At 37.3% G+C, this 24413-nt stretch overlaps 3 protein-coding genes across 5 annotated transcripts in view; 2 read left to right on the plus strand and 1 right to left on the minus strand.

Annotated features, from left to right (window-relative positions):
- The window catches only part of dhrs7ca (dehydrogenase/reductase (SDR family) member 7Ca), a 6654-nt gene extending 2125 nt beyond the window's left edge, over positions 1-4529 (plus strand). Inside the window, exons 2-8 of the mRNA XM_058415227.1 lie at positions 244-321; positions 414-570; positions 651-763; positions 2238-2448; positions 2527-2619; positions 3055-3207; positions 3310-4529. Of these exons, the coding sequence (XP_058271210.1) occupies positions 301-321; positions 414-570; positions 651-763; positions 2238-2448; positions 2527-2619; positions 3055-3207; positions 3310-3512 (951 nt within the window). The 5' untranslated portion in view covers positions 244-300 and the 3' untranslated portion in view covers positions 3513-4529. The remainder of the gene's footprint in view (positions 1-243; positions 322-413; positions 571-650; positions 764-2237; positions 2449-2526; positions 2620-3054; positions 3208-3309) is intronic.
- A 200-nt stretch (positions 4530-4729) lies between these two features.
- im:6904045 (protein NATD1) lies at positions 4730-10657 on the plus strand. Of its 2 annotated transcripts, none has more exons than XM_058415275.1 (3): positions 4730-5046; positions 5184-5273; positions 9963-10657. In XM_058415275.1, the coding sequence occupies exons 1-3, from the start codon at positions 4881-4883 to the stop codon at positions 9983-9985; spliced, it is 279 nt and encodes a 92-aa protein (XP_058271258.1). In that variant the 5' UTR covers positions 4730-4880; the 3' UTR covers positions 9986-10657. The 2 variants fall into 2 exon arrangements, with proteins under 2 accessions (XP_058271258.1, XP_058271248.1); XM_058415265.1 differs by having other exon boundaries at positions 4741-5046; positions 5184-5302.
- Positions 10322-14802, minus strand: si:dkey-282h22.5 (uncharacterized protein LOC107988040 homolog). Of its 2 annotated transcripts, none has more exons than XM_058415250.1 (4): positions 14644-14758; positions 14111-14220; positions 13622-13748; positions 10322-11519 (listed from the first exon to the last, which is right to left on the minus strand). In XM_058415250.1, the coding sequence occupies exons 2-4, from the start codon at positions 14199-14201 to the stop codon at positions 11258-11260; spliced, it is 480 nt and encodes a 159-aa protein (XP_058271233.1). In that variant the 5' UTR covers positions 14202-14220; positions 14644-14758; the 3' UTR covers positions 10322-11257. The 2 variants fall into 2 exon arrangements, with proteins under 2 accessions (XP_058271233.1, XP_058271223.1); XM_058415240.1 differs by having other exon boundaries at positions 10332-11519; positions 14111-14205; positions 14644-14802.
- Between the last annotated feature and the right edge of the window lie 9611 nt (positions 14803-24413).

The following is a 24413-nucleotide window of genomic DNA, read 5'->3' on the forward strand; positions in this document are numbered from 1 at the left end:
TGTACTTCATAAGAAGTCTGGTGACTGTGAATGTGTGTGTGTGTGAATTCTGGTGAGTGTAGTCCAGGGCGGCCATGTCTGTAGGACGCGGTGTGTTCTGGGAAATGGTGTCCGCTGATCTGACAAATGCCATGATTTAAATGCCTGAATTTAAACCAAAGCAGTATTTGTATCTTCCCATCTAAATTAACTTTAATTGAAATGTATGCCATTAGAAAATTGCTTGCTTTTCTGATCTTTCAGAATCACGTGACTTGCTTTTATATTCTGAGATACCTGAAAAGACTTTCAAACACCACCATGCATAAGCACAACAGTGCAGTAAGTAAATGTAAAAAGAATGAAATATTGTAGACTTTTAGCATTTCTTTTTACATAGAACAGGAGATCTTTTACCTTATTATGTCTTTCAGGAGTCACAAATGCCCACAGTTTTGCTGCTGTCTGTTGTTGTGGTGGTGGCAGCAGGAATATTCCATCTGTACAGTGTGATACTGCAAATGCTGCACAAAACACCTGTGCAAAACAAAGTAGTGCTAATAAGCGATTCATTATCAGCCCTGGGGAAAGGTATGTTATTATTCCATGTATTTCCTCATGTATTTCACGAATTATCGGTCAGTTCTGATTACGCACCTCTGTTATTTAAGAGTGTGCAAAGCTCTTCCACAAGCGAGGAGCCCGGCTGATCCTCTGTGGGAAGAGCTGGGAAAAGCTTGAAGCTCTGGCACAGCAGCTGGTCAATGAATCAGATCCTATTTTAGTAAGTAGAGACAAAAACACAAACAACTCAAAACATCCACCTAGACACCATGAACGGTTATAATCCTGTAATCCAATATACAAATTTTACACTGTAATATGTGATATCGGCTTCCAACTGGCTCACATTTTCAGAAATGATCTGATTATATGACCACATAGTGAATTATAGTACAGTATTATAGAATAGAAGGGATGTTCAGTAGCTTTTGTCAAATGAGACAGCTAACATTGCTTCAAAGTATTATAACAAGTTCTCCAAGATGCTTTAAACAAACTACAGTTTTTGATATCTGGAAACCAATTTTTTTTAAGATTTATGCAATAGAGAACTGCACTAAGCCACTGTACACGTTAATATAACATCGCCTACTTGTGTTAATGACATCGTTCAGAACAAAAACATCCAAATAAAGATTCTTATTATTAATGCTCTTACAGCCTAAGTGGATAGAATATACTGTACACATGATAGATAAGCTGTACACGTTCATTATCAGTGTGATATGTCCTCTCTGAATCTTATCACATAATGACATTAAAACTTGTGGTATATATTGTGTAGGCTTTCACACAATTTAGTTGGACAGGAAGGGCAACAAGTATTGGATTTCTCCATTTGAAAAACGTCTGCAAATAAAATTCATATTCTGGGAAGATCCTGTCAACAATCTTTCTGACTCTCTCTCTCTCGCTGTCTCTCTCTCTCTCTCTCTCACACACACACACACACACAATATATATAATTAATTAATTGGTATATACTCACCAATATCAAAAATTCTTATTTTTTAGTTTGTACTATCATCTCAGATTAAACATTCCTATAAATTGATGAAGATGATAATGAAGAACCATTTTTGGTTTCTTTTACACCCTGTTGATAGACTGTTAGATATCTGCTAGTGCCATGCAGGGGCGGACTTAACCAATAAGCAAGGTAAGCAGCCGCGTAGGGCCCCGGGGAATTAGGGGGCCCCGACCAATACCAAGAAGCCTATATAAATCATATAGTACTTATATTGTATGGTCTGTCTATAACCATTAAGATTTTAACATTATTATTACATCTTTTCAAATGCGCCCCCCCCATGATTCATGAATAGTGGAACGTTCCTATTGTACTGCACATGTGTGAGATTCCCATACCTGGAATCGCTTAGGGCCCCCAAATCACTAAGTCCGCCCCTGGTGCCATGGATAACTACAAACAAATCTCTCACCATGAATTTTACCATTATGTTAAATCTTGTGTTGGAAATTGATTTTTCAGTTATTGTGGTAATTATCTAAAATTGAAAATTGGATCATGTTTGGAAAGAATCTTTAGTGAAGCGTAATTTGTTTTTTCTATGGAATCCATCTAAAGAGTATTTTCTGGTACAATACTGGCCATTTAAGAATGTAATTGTTAACGTTCCAGTTTAAATGTGAATTCCTCTAATTCACTACATGTTCAATTTACAATTTTCCAGACATTCCCACCGAAATTAATACAGCTGGATTTCACAGACATGGAGATGATGCCAGATGTGCTGTCAGATGTACTTGACTGCTATGGCTACCTGGACATTCTCATCATTAACAGCAGCATGAAAGTGAAGGCACCTGCACAGTCTCTGTCTCTGGAAATGGACAAGACAGTTATGGATGTCAACTACTTTGGACCAATCACGCTGGCCAAAGGTGTGACATCATCATTTCCATCACCTTGCTGTTGAAGTAGTGACATGGTGTGTTAAAATTATATTTTCATGATTGCAGGTGTTCTGCCCTCAATGATCTCCAGAAGGTCTGGCCACATTCTCCTGGTCAACAGCATTCAGGGAAAACTGACCGTTCCTTTCCGAACAACTTGTGAGTTTGGTTAGAGGACACTGAAATTCATGTTGTCACACAGTGACTAAATCCTAAATGCTTCTATTTATTTATTAGGATCAGTGACCTTCAAAATTATTAAAGGGCTATAATAAAAAGGTTGTAGTGTGATGTTTAGGTTAATATAAAAAAAATATTGCAAATAATCAGCTAATTATAATTAAATATTCATTTCTTATTGGTCAAGGGGTGTTAATTAAATTATTTATTTATTTATTTATTTATTTATATAAGAGCACAATTCTGAAAGCAGTGCTAGCTAAATTATGGGTTTATATTAAATTAAATTCCTTACATCAAAATCCTTACCCTAAATTACAGTATTGATATATTTGCTTATGCATTTTCATGCTTGAAAAAAAAGCAGAATTAGTACCTATTTTTTTCAGTATCCCATAACAATGTATTTTTCAGATGCTGCCTCCAAACATGCAGTACAAGCCTTCTTCGACTGCCTAAGAGCTGAGGTGCAAGAGTCTGGCATCTCTGTTAGCACCATCAGCCATACCTTTATAACCTCTGCTCCCACAACCCAGCACACCACCACGAGCAATTCCATCCTGTCAGGTAAATCCACCCCTCTATCAGATACATCCTCTCATAAACCAAGCAATCACACGATCCCTCTTGACTTTTGCGTAATTGTCTCTTGTTCATTGAAATCTGCAGTGCTAACAGGACAGAAACCTCATGGCATTTCACCAGAAGAGATGGCCAATGCAATACTGCAAACTTTGGGCAGTAAGAAGAAAGAAATCATCATGGCCCACTCCATCTCAAAAGCAGCTATCTACTCCCGCTCTCTCTTTCCCAACTTCTTCTTCGCTGTAATGGCAGCAGGAGTGAGGAAAGCTACAAGTGTGGAGCAGTGAAATGTGACATTATTTGAGCTGTATTCAAAACCTTTTGTGTTTTTATCACAAGTACTCTTGTGAAATTACATCATGTCACAAAATGTTAATATATTTGTAGTGAAACAAATAGATTTATGTTCCTGAATGTGATATACACCGATCAGGCATAACATTATGAGCACTGACCGGTGAAGTGTATAACACTGATTATCTCCTCATCATGGCACTTGTTAGTGGGTGGGATATATTAGGCAGCAAGTGAACGTTTTGTTCTCAAAGTTGATGTGTTAGAAGCAGGAAAAATGGGCAAGCATAAAGATTTGAGCAAATTTGACGAAGGGCCAAAGTGTGATGGCTAGACGACTGGATCAGAGCATCTCCAAAACTGCAGCTCTTGTAGCGTGTTCCCGGTCTGCAGTGGTCAGTATCTATCAAAAGTGGTCCAAGGAAGGAGCAGTGGTGAACTGGTGACAGGGTCATGGGTGGCCAAGGCTCTTTGATGCACGTGGGGAGTGAAGGCTGGCCCGTGTGATCCAATCCATCAGACAAGCTACTGTTGCTCAAATTGCTGAAGAATTTAATGCTGGTTCTGATAGACAGGTCAGAATACACAGTGCATGACGGGTCAGGGCTGTCTTGGCAGTAAAAGGAGACCAACACAATATTAGGTAGATGGTCATAATATTATGCCTGATCGGTGTATACGGTAAAAGTGACCATTTTCCCCTACACCTTCCTTCTAAGGACCTTTCTTAAGATCTTTGTCTATTTTCCACGGATTTCTGCAAGTCTCTAGTTCCTTCAGTTGTTTGGTAGTCTTTGTGTCTTTCATGTTTGGTCCATTTCTAAATCATTGTTGTGGCAGCTCGCCATGTTTTTACTATCTTCTCCATCTATGTGATAGTTTAGCTCTTTGTAATTGTTGTTTAAGGGCATGTAAAAGCTGTTTTAATAACATCACTGACTCTTAACATAAGTGTTTACAGCAAACTGCTTGAGAATAACAGCCTGTCGCATTACAATAGAGGATAAATATGTGGAACTGTTTTAATAAACTTTTGCACTCAATCACCTTAAGTGTATTTGTTCCTAGCGGGGGAAAATGTCGTGCTGTTTCATCAAGTGTGAATTCAGTTAAACATATACAGTTCTGTCCGGGAAATAAGTAATTAATAAGGGATATTTATGGGGCTGACAGAAATAAATAAATGAGCGCTTTATTAGCCGTGCTTGTGTGAGAGAGTTTGTAGCACGTTAGTGAAGTAACCGCGCCATCTTGTGTTCCTCTGAGGATTTGTCTTGCTGTCGTCTGCTCGCTTCCGTAAACATGGCTGAAAGCAAGGACGAGTCTCTAACATATTCGTGAATGACACTGAGCAAGGAGACATGGGACTGCACACAATGCTCTTTCGAAACGGCGTTTGCAAAGGAGCAGGGACACTAACCAAAATCAAATTAAGCACGTCTCCATTTTGTGTATTGAGCAGCGAGCCCTACAGAGTGGTTCATGACCGGCAGCAGCGTCGCTTCACCGTCACACTGGACGACGGAGGTGACGTGTCGCTCCGTTCATATCGAATATGTTTATTTTATTTTCATGTCATTAAACGTCAAAATCATATATCCTTAATAAACTCCATGGGAAAATGACATTTTATGTGTGTTTTTTTGTCGTTTGTAATGTTAAAGGTAAAGCGCAAAACGCCGTGCTGCAGTACTCTCACAGGAGGAAAGGGCACGTGCATTTGTTATCAACGGAAGTTCCGGAGTCTTTCAGAGGTAAAGGAGTAGCTGCGAGTCTGGCCAAGGTACACTATAATATTATACATCATGGGGAAAAGCAGTATCATAGTTACCATGAAGTACCACAGTAACACTAAAGCAGTATCACAGTTACCATAAAGTACCACAGTAACACTAAAGCAGTATCATAGTTACCATAAAGTACCACAGTAACACTAAAGCAGTATCACAGTTACCATGAAGTACCACAGTAACACTAAAGCAGTATCATAGTTACCATGAAGTACCACTGTAACACTAAAGCAGTATCACAGTTACCATGAAGTACCACAGTAACACTAAAGCAGTATCATAGTTACCATGAAGTACCACAGTAACACTAAAGCAGTATCACAGTTACCATGAAGTACCACAGTAACACTAAAGCAGTATCACAGTTACCATAAAGTACCACAGTAACACTAAAGCAGTATCATAGTTACCATAAAGTACCACAGTAACACTAAAGCAGTATCACAGTTACCATGAAGTACCACAGTAACACTAAAGCAGTATCATAGTTACCATGAAGTACCACAGTAACACTAAAGCAGTATCACAGTTACCATGAAGTACCACAGTAACACTAAAGCAGTATCACAGTTACCATAAAGTACCACAGTAACACTAAAGCAGTATCATAGTTACCATGAAGTACCACAGTAACACTAAAGCAGTATCATAGTTACCATGAAGTACCACAGTAACACTAAAGCAGTATCATAGTTACCATGAAGTACCACAGTAACACTAAAGCAGTATCATAGTTACCATGAAGTACCACAGTAACACTAAAGCAGTATCATAGTTACCATGAAGTACCACAGTAACACTAAAGCAGTATCATAGTTACCATGAAGTACCACAGTAACACTAAAGCAGTATCACAGTTACCATGAAGTACCACAGTAACACTAAAGCAGTATCACAGTTACCATAAAGTACCACAGTAACACTAAAGCAGTATCATAGTTACCATGAAGTACCACAGTAACACTAAAGCAGTATCATAGTTACCATGAAGTACCACAGTAACACTAAAGCAGTATCACAGTTACCATAAAGTACCACAGTAACACTAAAGCAGTATCACAGTTACCATAAAGTACCACAGTAACACTAAAGCAGTATCACAGTTACCATAAAGTACCACAGTAACACTAAAGCAGTATCACAGTTACCATAAAGTACCACTGTGACACTAAATCATTATTATTAGTTACCATGAAGTAACACTAAAGCAGTATCATAGTTACCATAAAGTACCACAGTAACACTAAAGCAGTATCACAGTTACCATAAAGTACCACAGTAACACTAAAGCAGTATCACAGTTACCATGAAGTACCACAGTAACACTAAAGCAGTATCACAGTTACCATAAAGTACCACTGTGACACTAAATCATTATTATTAGTTACCATGAAGTACCACAGTAACACTAAAGCAGTATCATAGTTACCATGAAGTACCACAGTAACACTAAAGCAGTATCACAGTTACCATGAAGTACCACTGTGACACTAAATCATTATTAGTTACCATGAAGTACCACTGTGACACTAAATCATTATTATTAGTTACCATGAAGTACCACAGTAACACTAAAGCAGTATCACAGTTACCATGAAGTACCACAGTAACACTAAAGCAGTATCACAGTTACCATAAAGTACCACTGTGACACTAAATCATTATTATTAGTTACCATGAAGTACCACAGTAACACTAAAGCAGTATCATAGTTACCATGAAGTACCACAGTAACACTAAAGCAGTATCATAGTTACCATGAAGTACCACAGTAACACTAAAGCAGTATCATAGTTACCCTGAAGTACCACAGTAACACTAAAGCAGTATCATAGTTACCCTGAAGTACCACAGTAACACTAAAGCAGTATCACAGTTACCATGAAGTACCACTGTGACACTAAATCATTATTATTAGTTACCATGAAGTACCACTGTGACACTAAATCATTATTATTAGTTACCCTGAAGTACCACAGTAACAATAAAGCAGTATCATAGTTACCCTGAAGTACCACAGTAACACTAAAGCAGTATCATAGTTATTACCATAAAGTACCACAGTAACACTAAAGCAGTATCACAGTTACCATGAAGTACCACAGTAACACTAAAGCAGTATCATAGTTACCATAAAGTACCACTGTGACACTAAATCATTATTATTAGTTACCATGAAGTACCACAGTAACACTAAAGCAGTATCATAGTTACCATGAAGTACCACAGTAACACTAAAGCAGTATCACAGTTACCATGAAGTACCACTGTGACACTAAATCATTATTATTAGTTACCATGAAGTACCACTGTGACACTAAATCATTATTATTAGTTACCATAAAGTACCACAGTAACACTAAAGCAGTATCATAGTTACCCTGAAGTACCACAGTAACAATAAAGCAGTATCATAGTTACCCTGAAGTACCACAGTAACACTAAAGCAGTATCATAGTTATTACCATAAAGTACCACAGTAACACTAAAGCAGTATCATAGTTACCCTGAAGTACCACAGTAACACTAAAGCAGTATCATAGTTACCATGAAGTACCACAGTAACACTAAAGCAGTATCATAGTTACCCTGAAGTACCACAGTAACACTAAAGCAGTATCATAGTTACCCTGAAGTACCACAGTAACACTAAAGCAGTACCATAGTTACCATGAAGTACCACAGTAACACTAAAGCAGTATCATAGTTACCCTGAAGTACCACAGTAACACTAAAGCAGTATCATAGTTACCATGAAGTACCACAGTAACACTAAAGCAGTATCATAGTTACCCTGAAGTACCACAGTAACACTAAAGCAGTATCACAGTTACCATAAAGTACCACTGTGACACTAAATCATTATTATTAGTTACCATGAAGTACCACAGTAACACTAAAGCAGTATCACAGTTACCATAAAGTACCACTGTGACACTAAATCATTATTATTAGTTACCATGAAGTACCACAGTAACACTAAAGCAGTATCACAGTTACCATAAAGTACCACTGTGACACTAAATCATTATTATTAGTTACCATGAAGTACCACAGTAACACTAAAGCAGTATCACAGTTACCATAAAGTACCACTGTGACACTAAATCATTATTATTAGTTACCATGAAGTACCACAGTAACACTAAAGCAGTTATTACCATGAAGTACCACAGTAACACTAAATCGGCATCATAATTACCATGAAGTACCACAGTAACATCATATCTTCCTATGGATGGAGTTTCTCAATCTTCTTTAGCCAGGGACCCAACTTCAGTTTCATCCCTAACTACCTAGTAGAAATTATAATCAGACACACAGTTTGAAACATTCACTGTGCAAACATTTCTCTTTTTTCTCGTAAAGATATGATTTTAACGAATAAACATACAAACACATATTGCACATCACATTTCCAATATTTTGGTTTTAAGGGGAGTTTGTACAGGAGATGGTAATAATAATACCACCTGTGCAGTTGGAAAGTATGACATTTACAAAATAATGAATGAGATTACAGTAATACCTCACACATCCGCGAGGTTACGTTCCAGGACCCATCGCGAATGACGAGGTTTCGCGGATGTTCAGTGGAGTCACTAAAAATGCTAATACTGCACTGTAAATGCTTATTTTTAGAGTTTAAACCCTAAATATGACCCCAATCATGGTCCCAAAACACTTTAATTTCATTTAAAAGTTAGCTTAATACATTACTCTTAAAAAATAAATAAATGTTTGATGTAAAAAATAGAGTACAGTATCGCCTGTGTAAAAACCAAGGGAAAAATCACTGAGATCACTGATTCACGGAATACACGTGCGTGTTAAACCGAGCACAAGGTGCGGGGAGATGAACCGCGATATCACGCATATAAAGCATCATAGCTACCAGCCAATCAGCAGCTAGCTAAAACTGTTAATGCTCTGTGATTGGCTACTTCCAACCCTTCCAGCCAATAGCGTGTCGTAATGGCTGTACCGTACGTACGTGATATCAGCGACGTTCGATATCATTAAAATAACATTTATATTTCATTTATATTGATATTTTGTTGAGTTTACTTTTATCTTTATATTACTAAATTAATAAACATATTTCTTTCCTAATAATTTTGCATTAAAAAGCATGAAAATATATACATTGCCACGAAATTAGCCATAAACACTTTTGCAGGATTTTGCGAGGATTTTGCGGGTCTGCGAAAAAAATCGCAGATGCAAATTCCAACGAGAATTTCGTGGGTCAATGAAGCCGGGAATCGTGAGACGCGGATCTGCAAGGTATTACTGTATTTAGGAAACAAATATAAAAAGAAAGTAGCCTGAAAAACATCATCATGATATGGATATCGGAAATATCATGGTCAAATACAAACAAGGATAATAACTGCGACAATAAGTATTACCATTACTAACTGGGATCACCCAGTTACCATTACTTCAGGTTACATTAAATGTTCTTGCAATATTTCTCTAGGGTCTTTAGAGTAGATACATTCTTTTAAGGAAGCCTTAAAATTATAGTCAATCAAGCTTTTACAGCTAACCTAGCTTGATAAACAGAATGCCCAATGAGATGAACAGGTATTTTGTACATCTACCGAAGTTTCCATGATTTAATCATGTGTTGTTGTTTTTTTGCTACAGGCTGCGCTGGACTTTGTTGTTGAAGAAAGACTAAAAGCAAGCATATCTTGTTGGTATATTAAAAAATATGTTGATGAAAATCCACATCATGGCTACCAGGGGCACATTGAAGAATAATATTTTAGACAAATGTTCTACAGCTCCTGTGAAAGGACTTACCTTACATTATGGCTATAGTCACTGAATCCTGATTATGCTGCTAATTAAACTGTGTTCATCGAGACAGTTTTAAATGGACAGTTATACCTTACAGATACTTAATTTGCAAATGAACACAAATGTAACATCTGTTGGAATAACATTGTCTAAAAACTGACCAGATGGACTGAATGGATGAAGCACATTGAAGGCTTTATTGCCTTTATTTAATAAACATTTTACCCATAACTCTCATGTCACACCCACCTAGAACAGATTTGAACTGCACACACACACAAGACCAGAAAACATTTAACAAAATCATCACGTCATTAAAACTGTGGAAAGAGTACTTACATATAATGAAAATAATAAAAAATAATGATTAGGAAGCTTAATGTTACCCGTTATATTGATGTCTTTCTCATTCATCTGTTAATAAAGATTGAAATCTGAAATAATCCTGGATTATTAAAAAGCTCTGTTCAGACCTGTTTTGTTTTATTTCTTGCAGCTATATTAAACAGCATTGTCCTAGATTGATCAAATGTATTAAATACATTAGTGACCTTTCCATATTTCAGATCATTACCAAGAGGCTTGAGTAAAAGTATAGCATTTAAATCCATGTGTACATTTTATTATAGTAGCAGACATTTAACAAACTATATGTGATAAATATATATATATATATATCTGGTATCTGATAAAAAGGCAATTTTATTTATACATTTGCCATAATAAGATTTGCCAAAGCAAGTGTAATCAGCCCTGCTGATTTGGCTGCTAATTTTAAAACTAGATATCATAGGCAAAGCTTTGCATTTTAATCAAATAAAACATCACATGTTCCTTATAGTGTAATACAATGCTAATTGACTGCATTTGTCAGTGTTATTATCTTTGGTTGATGTATATAATTATATTAATATAGAAATCCTGTTTAAAGGAATTAAAAACCCTCATGGTCTTTTAAGTTGTACCAAAGAAGAACCCCTTAAACATAATTTCACTATCAAGATATCCCCTATCAAGTAGAATTCTTTTAGGAAGCTAAGGACCCTTATTTATCCAATGAACAATTAAAGAACATTTTAACTAATAGTGTATAAAATACAGCCGTGTCAATATCTCACTAAATTTCCCACTAATGTCCACTAAGTACCAGGGCCTCTCCTGGCTCTTGCCCTGCGGACCCACTGTCCCCTACCCGAGGCTCTCACTGGTGTCTGAGTCGGCACTCGGACTGGTGGACGCTTTGGTGCCTTCCACATCCAGGCTTTGGGTATTTTCCCTGCCTGTAGCTCATCCACGAAATCCTCCACCTTGTCAAATTTACTGGTGAGTTTGCCCAGGCTGTCTTTCAGGGTGTTGAATTGCTTGTAGAGGTCATCTACGGCTTCAGATAGAGGCTTGATCCTGTGAACAATTTAACAGAAGTACTGAAAAGATCTTTGGGATTCAAAATCTCAGTGATTTTGAATCCCAAAGTGTTGCCATGTACAGTCTCCTCTGAAAGTAAGAACAGGAAGATCAATATCTTTCTTTTTTTCCTATACACTGAAGAACAATGCACCTTTTGTTTAAACCCAACCATTTTTCACATGATGGAAAATGTCGCTGTTTGGTGTTTCTTCTTGTGGTGTGACTTATTAGGTTTATTGTCTAAACAGTTAATAACTTTGTTTTCTCTTGTTGTGTTGGCAGTGTGTTTTTAGATCATTGTCTTGTTGCATGATAAAGTTCCTCCAAATTAGATTGGATGCATGCTACCAAATACACTGCTGAAAGAATGGAAAAAGAACACCTAACAGTAAATCAGTTAAACTTCAGGGCTAGGAAGCATAGCGTTTTACTTGCTATGGTGCAAATGAAAGTGACAGGTGCTCTGGAAAGGAAACAACCCTTAAAGAGCGGATGATTTTGCAGGTGGTGGCCACAGACAATTCCTCTCTCTTGATTCTTCCTGACTGATTTGTCTCGAGTTTTGCATTTTGTTAGGTTCCTTCTCACTACTTGTAGCATGAGGCAATACCTGCAACCCAAAGAGCTTGCACAGGTAGTCAAGCTCCTCCATACGTGCCGTCACGTTGTCTCTGAGCACAGTTTCAAGAGCATGGATGAGATACAGGGAGATGGGCTATTACACAAGGAGAGCTGGACAGGACCGTAGATGGGCAACAACCCAGCAGCAGGATCAGTATCTACTCTTTGTGACGGATGTGAAAGAGTATTAAGGTGGAGTGGGGAACTTTTTGCTTCCTGCAGCAGGACCAGTGTGGCAGTGGGTCTTTAGAGTAATATATTTTGAGGGTTACACAGACCTCCACATGCTAGCCAACAGTACACTTACTCCTGTTAGGAACCAGGATGAAATCCTCAGAACCACTGTCAGACCTTATCCTGGTGTAGTGAACCCTGGATTCTTTCTGGTGTATGACTTGAGGTCAGAGTGTGTAGGCAGTCTCTGGATGATGAATGCACTGGTGCCGTTGATTGGCCATCACATTTCCCAGCCATGAATCCAATTGAAAACATCTGGGACGTTACGTATTAGAGCATCTGAAGCCGCCAAGTAGCACGACGGACTCTCCAGGAGCTCACTGATGCCCTGATCCAGGTCTGGGAGAATATCCAGGACACTATCAGCGATCTTGTCACGAGAATGCCCAGACATTGTCAGCAGTGCATAGAGGCACATGGGGGCCATGCACACTACTAACTTACAGTATGAGCTGCCATGTTAAAATTCATGCAAGTTTCAATTTTCACTTTCACAATGAATAAAGACTTTCAACTTGAATATTTTGTTCATGAAGATCTAATGTGTGATTTATTTATTTATTTATTGACTAGTGAATTTTTACTTTTATGTTGTTATTGTGTTATTTACTTTTAGATTAACTGTTCCAATATTTTTTGCTCAATTAATATATGGGTGGTCTGCCACCAAAGGTGCCATGTTCTAAATTGTTTAACACATCTAAATATCAGGAAATGAACTTTGAAATTCTGATCTATCAGCTCATATTCATCTTTTGATCTCGAACCCGAATGTCTTCAGTGTAGAGCAAAAACAAAAGAATTGGCCTTGCTATTCCTGTTCTTTCATAAAGGATTGTATGAGGTAATGGAAGTCAAGTCATGGCACATTTTTTAATAGGGACTGAATCAATTCCAGTGGTAGCTACGCCAGAAATTAACAACTTAACACAAGTAATAAAATTGCTTTGGTAAGTTAGGTAGTAAGATTCAATTAGAGTTATTCCAAACAGCACACACACACACACACACACACACACACATTAAAAGTAATTGTTTTTGCAGAAATCATGGCTAAAATAGAGCATGACTGTGGTAAAATAATCTATAAAATTGAATCTTAGCCCTGATTTCACTTAATAAACACAATTATTAAGTAACGCATTGAAAACCATATTTCTGTTGCTGTTCTTGACTGGTGAACTTACTTTCAGGGATATTCTGTGATAAAAATGCATTCTGCACATCTATTCACTTACCTCACATATTCAGGTAAGACTGAAGCATGGTCATTGACCAGCAGATCCTTCACCTGATACATGATGGCATATTTCCAGTTGTCCAGCACTTGGGTCAGGTTTGAGCAGCTTTTGCCATTTGTTTTATCTATGAGGTAAGCAGGTATACAAACCATTTACAAATTATACCAAATGCATTGAGTGCTATGTGTCCATTTCATTGGCAGTGAGCCACTTTCGGTCTTTTAGAAAAAGCCTTTATGCTAGCTTTGGATTTCTGTATAACCTGTGTGGAAATAAAAAGCTATACATTTTTGCAAGTTTTTCTTTTTACTGAGTAGGTTCCTGAAATTAAAACACTGAGAATGTCTATTATGAAACATTACATTGAACATTTTTCTGCAATGAAACAGAACAAGCACTAGAGAACAACACAGAATGATGTAATTTCTCAGAATCCATGTTTTCTTTTTTTTACTGAACTGATAAACTGGTAAAGAAAGCTGTTACCTCTGTGCTCCCACGTTTCCTGCGTGGCCTTCTTCTGAGCGACGCATAAAGAGATGAGTACCAGCAGGATCAGATCCCTTTTCAGTCTCATCGTCCTTAGCAGCACAACACTGATGTCATTTTAAAATGTCTAATCGTTTAATATGCAGCCAGTACAAATACAACACATTACCCTCAACTTCCTCAGTTCATCTGCTCTCCGTTCATTCAACAATGGCATATGTTTCACACATTTCAAAAAAAAAAAAAAAAAAATCTCGACAAAACAATGTTAGGCGGAGTCTGGCACAGAGGTTTATTGTAACCACATATATGTATGTCATTGATATGCAGCGCACAACATAAATCAAGGCTGTTTTCTAACATAAAGATCATATACTGAGTGATCAGGCAAACAGATGTATCACTGTCTAATAGTGTCAAGCCTACATGTGCTCCTCTCAGTGACTTCACTGTGCATGTGATAAGATTAGAATAATATATAAAATGTTATGATAATGCTAGAAGCAAACAATTGAGTCGAAGTCAAATACCTTTAGAGTGATGACTGTGCTCTCGTGGTCAGTGATATCCAAGGTTTAGATTAATACAACTGCTGACGATGAAGCAACATGTCTTGAGTTGCTCTCTTATATCAGCATCGAAAGCCCAAAAGCCATCCCTCAACCTGCTCCCGCCTCCAGAACAGCAGAGAAATAGACTTTGAGAGAGAGAGAACAGAGGAAAATATACAAAGAGAGAGAGAGAGAGAGAATGTTATAATATCAAAGTACCACACCACAGTTACTCGCAGTGGTTAATGGCAGATTTATTTGATATTTATTTCCTCTCTCCTTTTGTCTTATGTTTGTAGATGTTATCCGTAGCATGTTTGACTAGCTTAGCAAACATAATTTGGTGCATATCTCATATCTGACTACTCATTGCTGCCCCACAGTTTGCTGGCCCTCTGGTTTCAATTTCAGCTCAGGCTACTATCTCTGTAGGGTTGTTTATGGTCTCCCTGCATCTAAATGGCTTCTGCCTTCAGCTAAAAAGAAAAATGGAAGGTGTAATTGATCTTTTATCTAATCCAAAGTAGAAGTCAGATCACAGCTAGTAAACCCCTTACAGCCAGCAGTATAATCATTTCCAGAAGCAGGTCAAAACATTCCGATACGTTTTTAATGCCTTTCCTTCATACAGTTGGAAAAAATGCATATCAGGTGGATTTTTCCTTTGGCAGCACCCACAATGTCTTTAAATATGTTCCCTAATCATATTTATCTTTGATCAACTAGCTGTTTTCCTAAATGTCTAGTACGTTGAAGTATATTTGAAGTAAATATTACATTTTTTAAAATGAATTTAGGCAGGCAGTGAATTTTGGATCAATTGTGCTTCTAAAATGACAGGCCTCCAAGGTGTCATATAACAAGTTTGTCAAATAAGTAACCAGTTGTTTAGATGATAACAAGGATTTGACAGCAGTGGGTCAGGGTGGAACAGGAGCTGAGGAAGATAGTAACATCACCCCATTCTCACTTCAATCAAAAGTGATTCCTATCCCACCCCTAACCATTTCCTGTTGCACTTAGTCGAATCCAGTCGATTAAAGAATCAGTCCTGGCAGAGGTCATGCTCGGCACCAGTAGAGAAAAACTTCATGTAAGGGCATCACTCCAGCACTGCATTCCTGCATCTCATTGTAATGGTCTGTGGAACATCTGGGCCTTTCTGGTGAGCCCAAGCAGCCTGAAACAGGAAAGAGTAACTGACAATCTTCATAAAAAAAATCTAATTTGAATATTTTATTTTTGCTGAATAGCGAAAAATGTCAAATTCTGTCATTGTCTGTGTAAAATGAAAGGTTCATGAGAGCAGCTGGAGTCAGAAGGCAGTGTGAGAGACTGAATAGCAGAAGAGTTGTGTGTTGATTATATTAGATATTGTATATGTTTATACTCATATCAGCTCTACAGCCCCAGGTTGTGATCTGAAGGATTTCCTTAGAGTTTCTACTCTTCTACTTCTGAGCAATCCGGTTCCTTTGATTTTCTCCAATAAACTTAACTGAAACAGATGATGTCTGTTGTAATACTGTCCATTTTTTTTCCAAATTATACCTGGCACATTATATTCTGACCAAGCATAACTATAGCAAATTAAAAAAAACATTGATGTCTTTGTACGAACGCTTGGTTTCATCAAACAGGAGTGTTGACAAGATGAATGGATAGTTAATAACCTCTGTGTTTTAAAGAGTGCAACCAAAATAGAAACCAATGTTTTGTTCTGGAACAACTTTCATGTTCTCATGCAGATGTAAACTTTTGTGCTTGAATTACGTAATGATGATACTGTGAATGCGTGGTGAGCTGTTTTGGATAACGTTCTCAAAGGAGTTGGACTTGGAAGAAGGCTGGAGTGTGGAAACAAATAAAAGCTTGTGATACTATTGGAAGAGGAACAGATTTCTGTTCTCGTAATTTTGCTTTTAGATAATCGTGTGTTTCCCAAGATAAGTTAAAAAAGAAAACATGTGCAGGAGTAAATTTGACCTCCAGTTGACCAGAAGGAGAAAAATACATAACTGTCAGTTCTAAAATATAAAAACACACACCAAGAGGCACACCATTCTAGTATTGAGAAGAGGTGATATCATGGATCAGTACCCAACTACACAAATCCTTCAAGTCCCTGAGTAATGATACATGCATCTAATAAACTACACTAGAGCTTTAGTCACATTTTTCTGTCTTGCTGCCAATTTCTGGCATCACTGAAGTGAAAAAGTGATATTTATTTTATTTTATTTTTCCCCAGGTGTCCCAGGTTCTTTCATCAGGAGGATATAAAACATTAATGTTGATAATTTGACATCTAACTAGCTAATTTTAGCAATATTTGCTATTGAGATAAGCTTACCAGTTGTCCCATAGTGCTAGCTCGCTACCATAGGTACAAGGCAGCATGACATTATTCACTGCACTATCCATAATGAAGCACAGACACAAGAACATTGACGCAGTCAGTCCTCTATTTGGCTCTCAATATAGCGTTAACAAAACAGGGTGACTTCACTTTAAACGCAGGGACAGAACGGAGCCAGACACTCTAGTCATGAAGTCATGCATCTACCATAGAATTGTGGTTACACCATTCCATGTATTCTATCATTGTCTAGTTCTTACTATGCCTAGTTTTGCTTTGTTGCTTAGTTACTTCATTTAAGTTTATCCGTGATTTTATTTACATCCACATATTTACAGTTCAGTTCACTGTTTACTTCTGTGCTTGTAAATGAATCCTCACTTAGCGTCTACACATTAGCGTCTCGTTAGCGATCTAATTCTTTTTGTGCAAACATACAGCAGTTGGCTAAAACTATGAATGTTACTAATTACAAAAAGCGTGACTTTTAATAGTGAGATAAATAAAGTCAGGTTCATCACTTGCCACCTCAGCACTCAGCAAGCAAGCCCAGAAAAAGCGCTCACAACTAGACTTACACATGCATCCACAATGAAAATATCAAATGGGATTTGGCAGCGAATTCCCAAACACCCATGAGATCTCATTCAATTACACTGCAATTTGTCACAGCCATTCAGTCAAGTCCAGTATACATTTCGCAGTGACAGGAATGAACAAATCTAGAGTTAATCTAGAGTTTCTTTACTGCTTCTGTGTGCCAGTCAGGGTTTACTGATTGGAAAAAATTGCACTTAATCATTCCAGGTTATGGAAAATGAGAGTTTTTCAGATAATGCACTCTGACAGCTATTAAGCTCAATTTTACTGGAAATGTCTATATCCCATGACAAATAGAGCAGGCGTATAATGAAAGCAAAGTCTGTTTGTATTAATAAATACATTTCTTTAAAATCCAATGACCATCTTTCAACCATCACAACTGAGTCTGTTTTTTTCCACTTAATACATCACTGCTTCTCTCCTACATCTCCAGTTTAGTTTTCTCACGTGACATTTCTATTCTTTCAGTTTTTGAGGTTCAGTAATCAACAGATATATTTCTTATTAAAACTAGAACTAAAGATATTTCTTTGGCTTTAGTCTATTGTTCTTCTCTGCATCATCTATTCACTGTATTCTCCAACAAGGCTACGTGTGTTCACTAACACAGGAAATGAATAATCAGACTTCAGCAGAGCTAATTTCAAGCAAGGTCTATGAGTTTAGTGTCACGAATGGCCCACTGGCAAAATTCCCAAACCTTCTGACTGCCAATCCTCTGCTTCCCCTTTCCTTGTTTTTCAATCTCTGGCCTGTCCTTTAGCTGTATAACCAAGTGAATGTCTCTCAGTCACAATTGATCTTTCCAAGCAGCTTACATGCTGCACATGAGGACAGCTTCCTGCATATTCGTTTTTTAATTTATTATATTCTAGTTTAATTTTATGTGTTCTAGCAGGTTCAGGTTCTCAAAGCAACTAAACGCTTTAACATTTCAACTGCTATCATAGTTAAGTTCTGATTTTTCCTGATTAACAGCCTGTTCCAGAGAGAGAAGAGCTTTGAAGGATGAACTATCTGAAGCAAAGAGCCAAAACTGTTACTAGGATCTTGCCAGGGGTGACAGTGATTCCAGATTCATGGGAAAGTCTATGTTCTGACCCCTCACACTACCCCCAAGCACAGATTCAATATTGGATCCACTGTAAAATCCATTGGTAGGGCCAGGATATCTCCACAGCCCAGTCTAGCCTGGACTGTGAGGAAGAGTGACAGCCACCATTGCTATTGACCTAATCAAGAAGGGAATGCAGGCTCTTTTTTGATGTTGTTGTTTTATTTTCATTCTTAGTTTGAATCTGAATAGAAGGCACCGAGATCAGGCATGAGTCTAACAAATAGAGACATTTCATTTCGGCAGCGTATGTTTGCCACATCTTATTTGAAAATCAGAATTCAGACTGCATCGAAACACTCTTCAAACTGTAGCATTCGTCATGTGTGCCTATTAGCGACAGTAATTGCTCACAGGTTGGAGGAGTTTGAAGTTTTGATCCATGTGATCCTTTGGAAAAATGGCATGATGTTCTATTCATCTGGCTTTGTGACAGAAATTTGTTACTTTCATTTAGCATGCATCCACAACATGACTGCAAATTAAACCGTTTGCATTCACTGTGCAGGTTTCAGGAAGCTTTTTATAATACTGTAGATCATGTAAAACTTTTAAGTGTATGCTAAAGATGCAAGAATGCAATAGCAGAGTCCACACTGGAAAATGCATTCTTTTCAAAGGTTTTGAGAATGTCTGCTGAAAAAATGAGCACATGCAACTGAAAGACAGAAGTGGAAATTTTGGATTAAATGCCAGAATATGACATAAAAAGCTCTATAAATTCTGTTAAGACAATCCATTTTCCAGAACTCTGAAAGAGAAAACAGAGACCCAGGTGAAATAATTACTGCCAAATCAATTATCTGCTCTCCATCTGTTATATGTGTATCCATATGTGTAAATATATTTATTTCGGATCTGCCACCAAAATTTTGGCTTCTGTCTTCCATCTTTGTTATTTCAGGTGGTGTAACAGTCAATGAAAATTAGGGTAATATATTGCAATTGGTGCACCAACTTTTGACACATTCCGCAGCTTCAGCAGAAGGGTTTAACGTAAGTGAATAAAAAATAAAATAAAAGGGGTTACATTTCTACACAAGTGCCAAATAAAATAATGCACAAGCTGCCATACAACCAATTCCAAATGACAAAATGAAAGCTAGAAAAAATGGACCTAATCAGATGAAAAGAAACTCCTGGGCCATTTGTAAGAACGTAAATAAAAATGGAGCAATAGGATCTGAAAGGGTTTTTTTTTGTATAATTAAGGGATTGTCACTTCTTAAAAGCTTCTCTGAATGGAAACTCTGTTTATTAGGTTTCTACACTCAGGGACAATCCAAATATGATTTAATTTGATTTTATATTTATTTATTTACCAGATATGACCTTCTGGATTGAAAGTATGGATATTTTCTTATGAATATGATTTTTTTTTTTTAATTTGTTTTGCCAGGTGTAATAAATCTGTATTGTTTAGGTAAAGGTGTAGATCTGTCAGTTCGTTAACATCGTGTTTTCTTAAGCTGTGATGTTTGATACCCTAAACCCCCCTGCACTCTTCAATCTTTTGCAAATTCAAACTCCACTATATTTGAAAGAGCTTGCACTATTTCTAAATTACTGCAAATTGTCCACAGATTTGGGCTAAGACGTGTCGTGTGACACATTCAGCCAAATACCTCTTGGATACATATGTGTCTTCACTGGTAGTAGTTTAAAAGAAGAATCCTGTGATTGCGATTTTGCCAATTGAAGTAGTTTTCTGTAAAACTACAGTAAAACCAAACATTTTTAGACACAAATGTCACCAAAATCCTTAGCAAAATCCTGGAGGGACTGACTTGGGGACTGGCATCTCCTGTAGCTGTGTATATTCTCACCAGCATGCCTTAAAGACTAGCGTTTCATCCATAAAACTCATCAATACAACAATCCTGCCTGGAAATTCTAAACTCACTTCTTCTAAGAACTGCTGCTGTAATCATAAAGACTTCTATTTACATTGTGTACATATCAAACATCCTTCAACACACTCAGCAAGTTTCCATTCCAACAACCCAGATTTAACCAGAAGATGATAACTTTTTGTTTGAGACTTGTTTCTTTCTCATGTCACCTCATTTCTTACTACTGTCACAGCTGGCTTATCCTAGATGTAGATCTAAATCTGGAGTTCTACTTTGTGTCAGAGTCTCCAAAAAACAAAACAGAAAACATCTAAAGTTTGGGATGGTTAAGAGTTCTTGCTTCTCAGTGGATTCTATCTGTAAAAGAAACCCCCAGTTGTAGACTTCTGTGTAACTTTTATGGGTTTCTACAGTATAAGTACAGTACAGTATATGTCATATGACAACATAGAACTAAGGGCTTAAAAGTAAACTTACCCTATTCAAGCAATGCAAGACAAAAGACAGAGCAGACAGACAAGGCAGATACACTATATTGCATAAAGTTTTGGGACACCCCTCAAAATTATTAAATTCAGTTGTTCTTTTTCAGGGGTTGGGCTCGGCCCCTTAGTTCCAGAGAAACTTTTCATGCTTCATCATATCAAGACATTTTGGACAATTTCTTGGTTCCAACTTTGTGGAAATAGTTTGGGGATGACCCCTTCCTGTTCCAACATGACTGTACACCAGTGCAAGATGCAAGGTCCATAAAGACATGGATGAGTGAGTTTGGTGTAGAGGAACTTGACTGGCCTGCACAGAGTCCTGACCTCAACCTGATAGAACACCTTTGGGATGAATTAGAGCGGAGACTGCAAACCAGGCCAAAACTGGGTCTGCCTTTACATGCACATGAATGTAATATGGAGATGGCCCGCCCTTGGCAGCTATAACAGCTTCAACTCTTCTGGGAAGGCTTTCCACAAAGTTTAGGAGTGTGTTTATGGGACCTTTTGACCATTCCTCTAAAACTGCATCTGTGAGGTCAGGCACTGATGTTGGATGAGAAGGTCTGGTCTGTAGTCTCCACTGCATTCCAAAGGTGTTCTATCAGGTTGAGGTCAGGGCTCTGTGCAGGCCAGTCAAGTTCCTCCACACCAAACTCACTCATCCATGTCTTCATGGACCTTGCTTTGTTCACTGGTGTGTAGTCATGTAGGAACAGGTAGGGGTCATCCCCAAACTGTTCCCACAAAGTTGGGAGCATGAAATTGCATGAAAATGCTGAAGCATTAAGAGCTCTTATCACTGGAACTAAGGGGGCAATTCCAACCCCTGAATCAAATGATTTGGAATGGTGTCCCAAAACTTGTGTAAAACCCAGTATAGTGTACATAAAATAGCACAGACCAATTTACAGTCTGTTTGGTTCTAAGTGAGTGCAAATAAGGATGATATTGTTTTATAATCATATGTTAGACATATGACATCAGCATTCATAGCAGTGTTTAAATCTCTGAAATATTGAAATGTACATTTACATGTAATAAAGTGGTGTTTTGTACTAATGTACAAAAAGTTTAGGTGATAGTGCTCATATGCTGTTTTTTTTGTTTTTTTTTTTGCTTGTATTCAATTTTCTCCAATTACTATTCATTAATATAAAATATAGCCAATTTAGTAGTACAGCCATCACATCTCAATCGTGATCATTATCTTTAGCCACTAATCCCATCAATACCTGAGAATCACTCACTGCTCTGAGGTTTGTACAATATTGCTGTGGATGTTAAGACACAGATCCCCACAGAACGATGTTGTGGTTAACTTTACTTGCATACTTTAAATGTATTGAAAGTCCTTTCAAGACACTTAGTACTGACCTTAATAGCATACCATGGAAGAGTAATGACTCAGGTTCACACTGTCCAATGTCACCCACATCAGTGGTTCTTTAATCTCTGTCGTTCTCCTAGTCTTCCACTAGATGGCATGTTAGAGCAAAAAACATTTATCTGATGCACTGTCCATTTATGGTCTGCAAGCAGGAAAAACTTCATTGAACTAATTAGTGTTATGTAATTATGAATGGAAACTAAACATTAAATATATCCGCTTCTAATCAAATAACACTGACCATAATCCACTGAATTCAGTTAATCTGACCAGTTAATCAAATCGACTGGAACATTTGCTCAGCTTATTCCTTAAATATACTGAATCTGTCCTCTTCAAAATATGTGCAATGTGAGGCCACAGCCAAGACCTGGATTCCTCTGGACAGCCTGTCTGTCTGTATGGACATGTAGCCAAAGAAAAAGGCCTAGGTGCAGATGTATGAAATGATTGCATGGCATTGTGTAAATATTGTGCTGCTCTTCAATCTGGGTTTTGTAAAGGGTGTTACATTAATCAAGAGCATTATAACATTTTTACAGCCTCAAGAGATCTTTCTTTGAGGGTTTTTAAAAAGAAAGTGATTTTTATTTTATTTTTAGCAATACATAATGTAAATGTTTTGGACAAATAGGAGTAATATGATGAGAATCTTTTTGTTTCATGTATTTAGTAAGTTTATATCTTGCATTATTCAGAATGGACCTGAACATGATCTCTGTCATTTTGATTAGATTTTACCCTCTATATAAGGTTAGAGAAAAATGATTTTAATATTATTAACCCTTTGGGTTAAAAAAATAAATTCTAAACCAAACAATGCATTTTAATTCTGTTAAAGATTAAAAGAAGATTAATTCTGTGATTTTTGTCATGTTTGAGAATCTATGATCAATAGGATGAAGTATAGATATAGATGTTGTCCAAACATTTCATCATTTAATATTTTACAACCATTATGTCTCCTAAGTAACCACTGGGAATGTCATTCAATACCTGGGCACAGATATCAGCACAGAGAGCCAGACAGATTTGAACCATGAAAAAACCAAACTGTCCAAAAACCAAATCAAACTGTCATCCTGGACCCTTTTACTGTTTACAGACCCACAGTCCATCTGATCTGACTGTCTTTCTGCTGAAATATGTGCGCTTCACTATCAAAGTTTTTTTTTTTATTTGTTATAGTTATTTGGTAGGTTTTTAGAAGTCTAAGTAATCTGAGTTTTATTGAAGACCTTGTAACTAATCATGATACAAAAATTTTCCAGGGCAGTGTTTTTTAACACACTGTAACTGGTTTGGCTTTGGTAGGTTGGAGCTTTAAGAAATGAAAAGCTCCAGCGCCTCCATTAAATGAATACGATTTGTCTAATGCTCATAAAAATACATTTCAGAGAGAGGTCTGTGGAATATTTTCGCTTTTATATGAGATCGTGGCTGCAAAAAGTTGGAGCCTTAGAAGGTCAGGAGTGAGATATATTAAATGCAGATTGCTTTCATTACATATTAAGAGATCAGCTATGAATTGAAATTAGAAAAACGTGGGATGTTATATAATGTAGGAAATAATTCAATTAGTCAATAAGTTGGTTTATTCTATTTGCATAAACCTGTTTAATATTTGAAGTTGATGGGGCAGAAGGTTTTTGATTCACGTTTTGTAAAAGCAGCTCTGACAGTCTCCAGTCACTGTACTATAAAGTGGCCAGTAGACGGTCCTCCTACTGGTTGCTATAGTTGATCAGTGGGTGGCACAACTAGCATTCAATGAAACATTTTAGCAGGAGGGAGAGTGTTTAAATATATATAAAATCACCAGTGTATATATGTATCATATCATAGGAGATGAAGGAGAAGCAGTGTGTGCTCTTTGCCATGTGCTCTACTATCTTCAATCCAGTTGGTAGGTGCCGTATCAAATTCCTCCATATTTGCATCA

Source organism: Hemibagrus wyckioides, linkage group LG02 (assembly GCF_019097595.1).
Source record: "Hemibagrus wyckioides isolate EC202008001 linkage group LG02, SWU_Hwy_1.0, whole genome shotgun sequence".
Taxonomy (NCBI): domain Eukaryota; kingdom Metazoa; phylum Chordata; class Actinopteri; order Siluriformes; family Bagridae; genus Hemibagrus; species Hemibagrus wyckioides.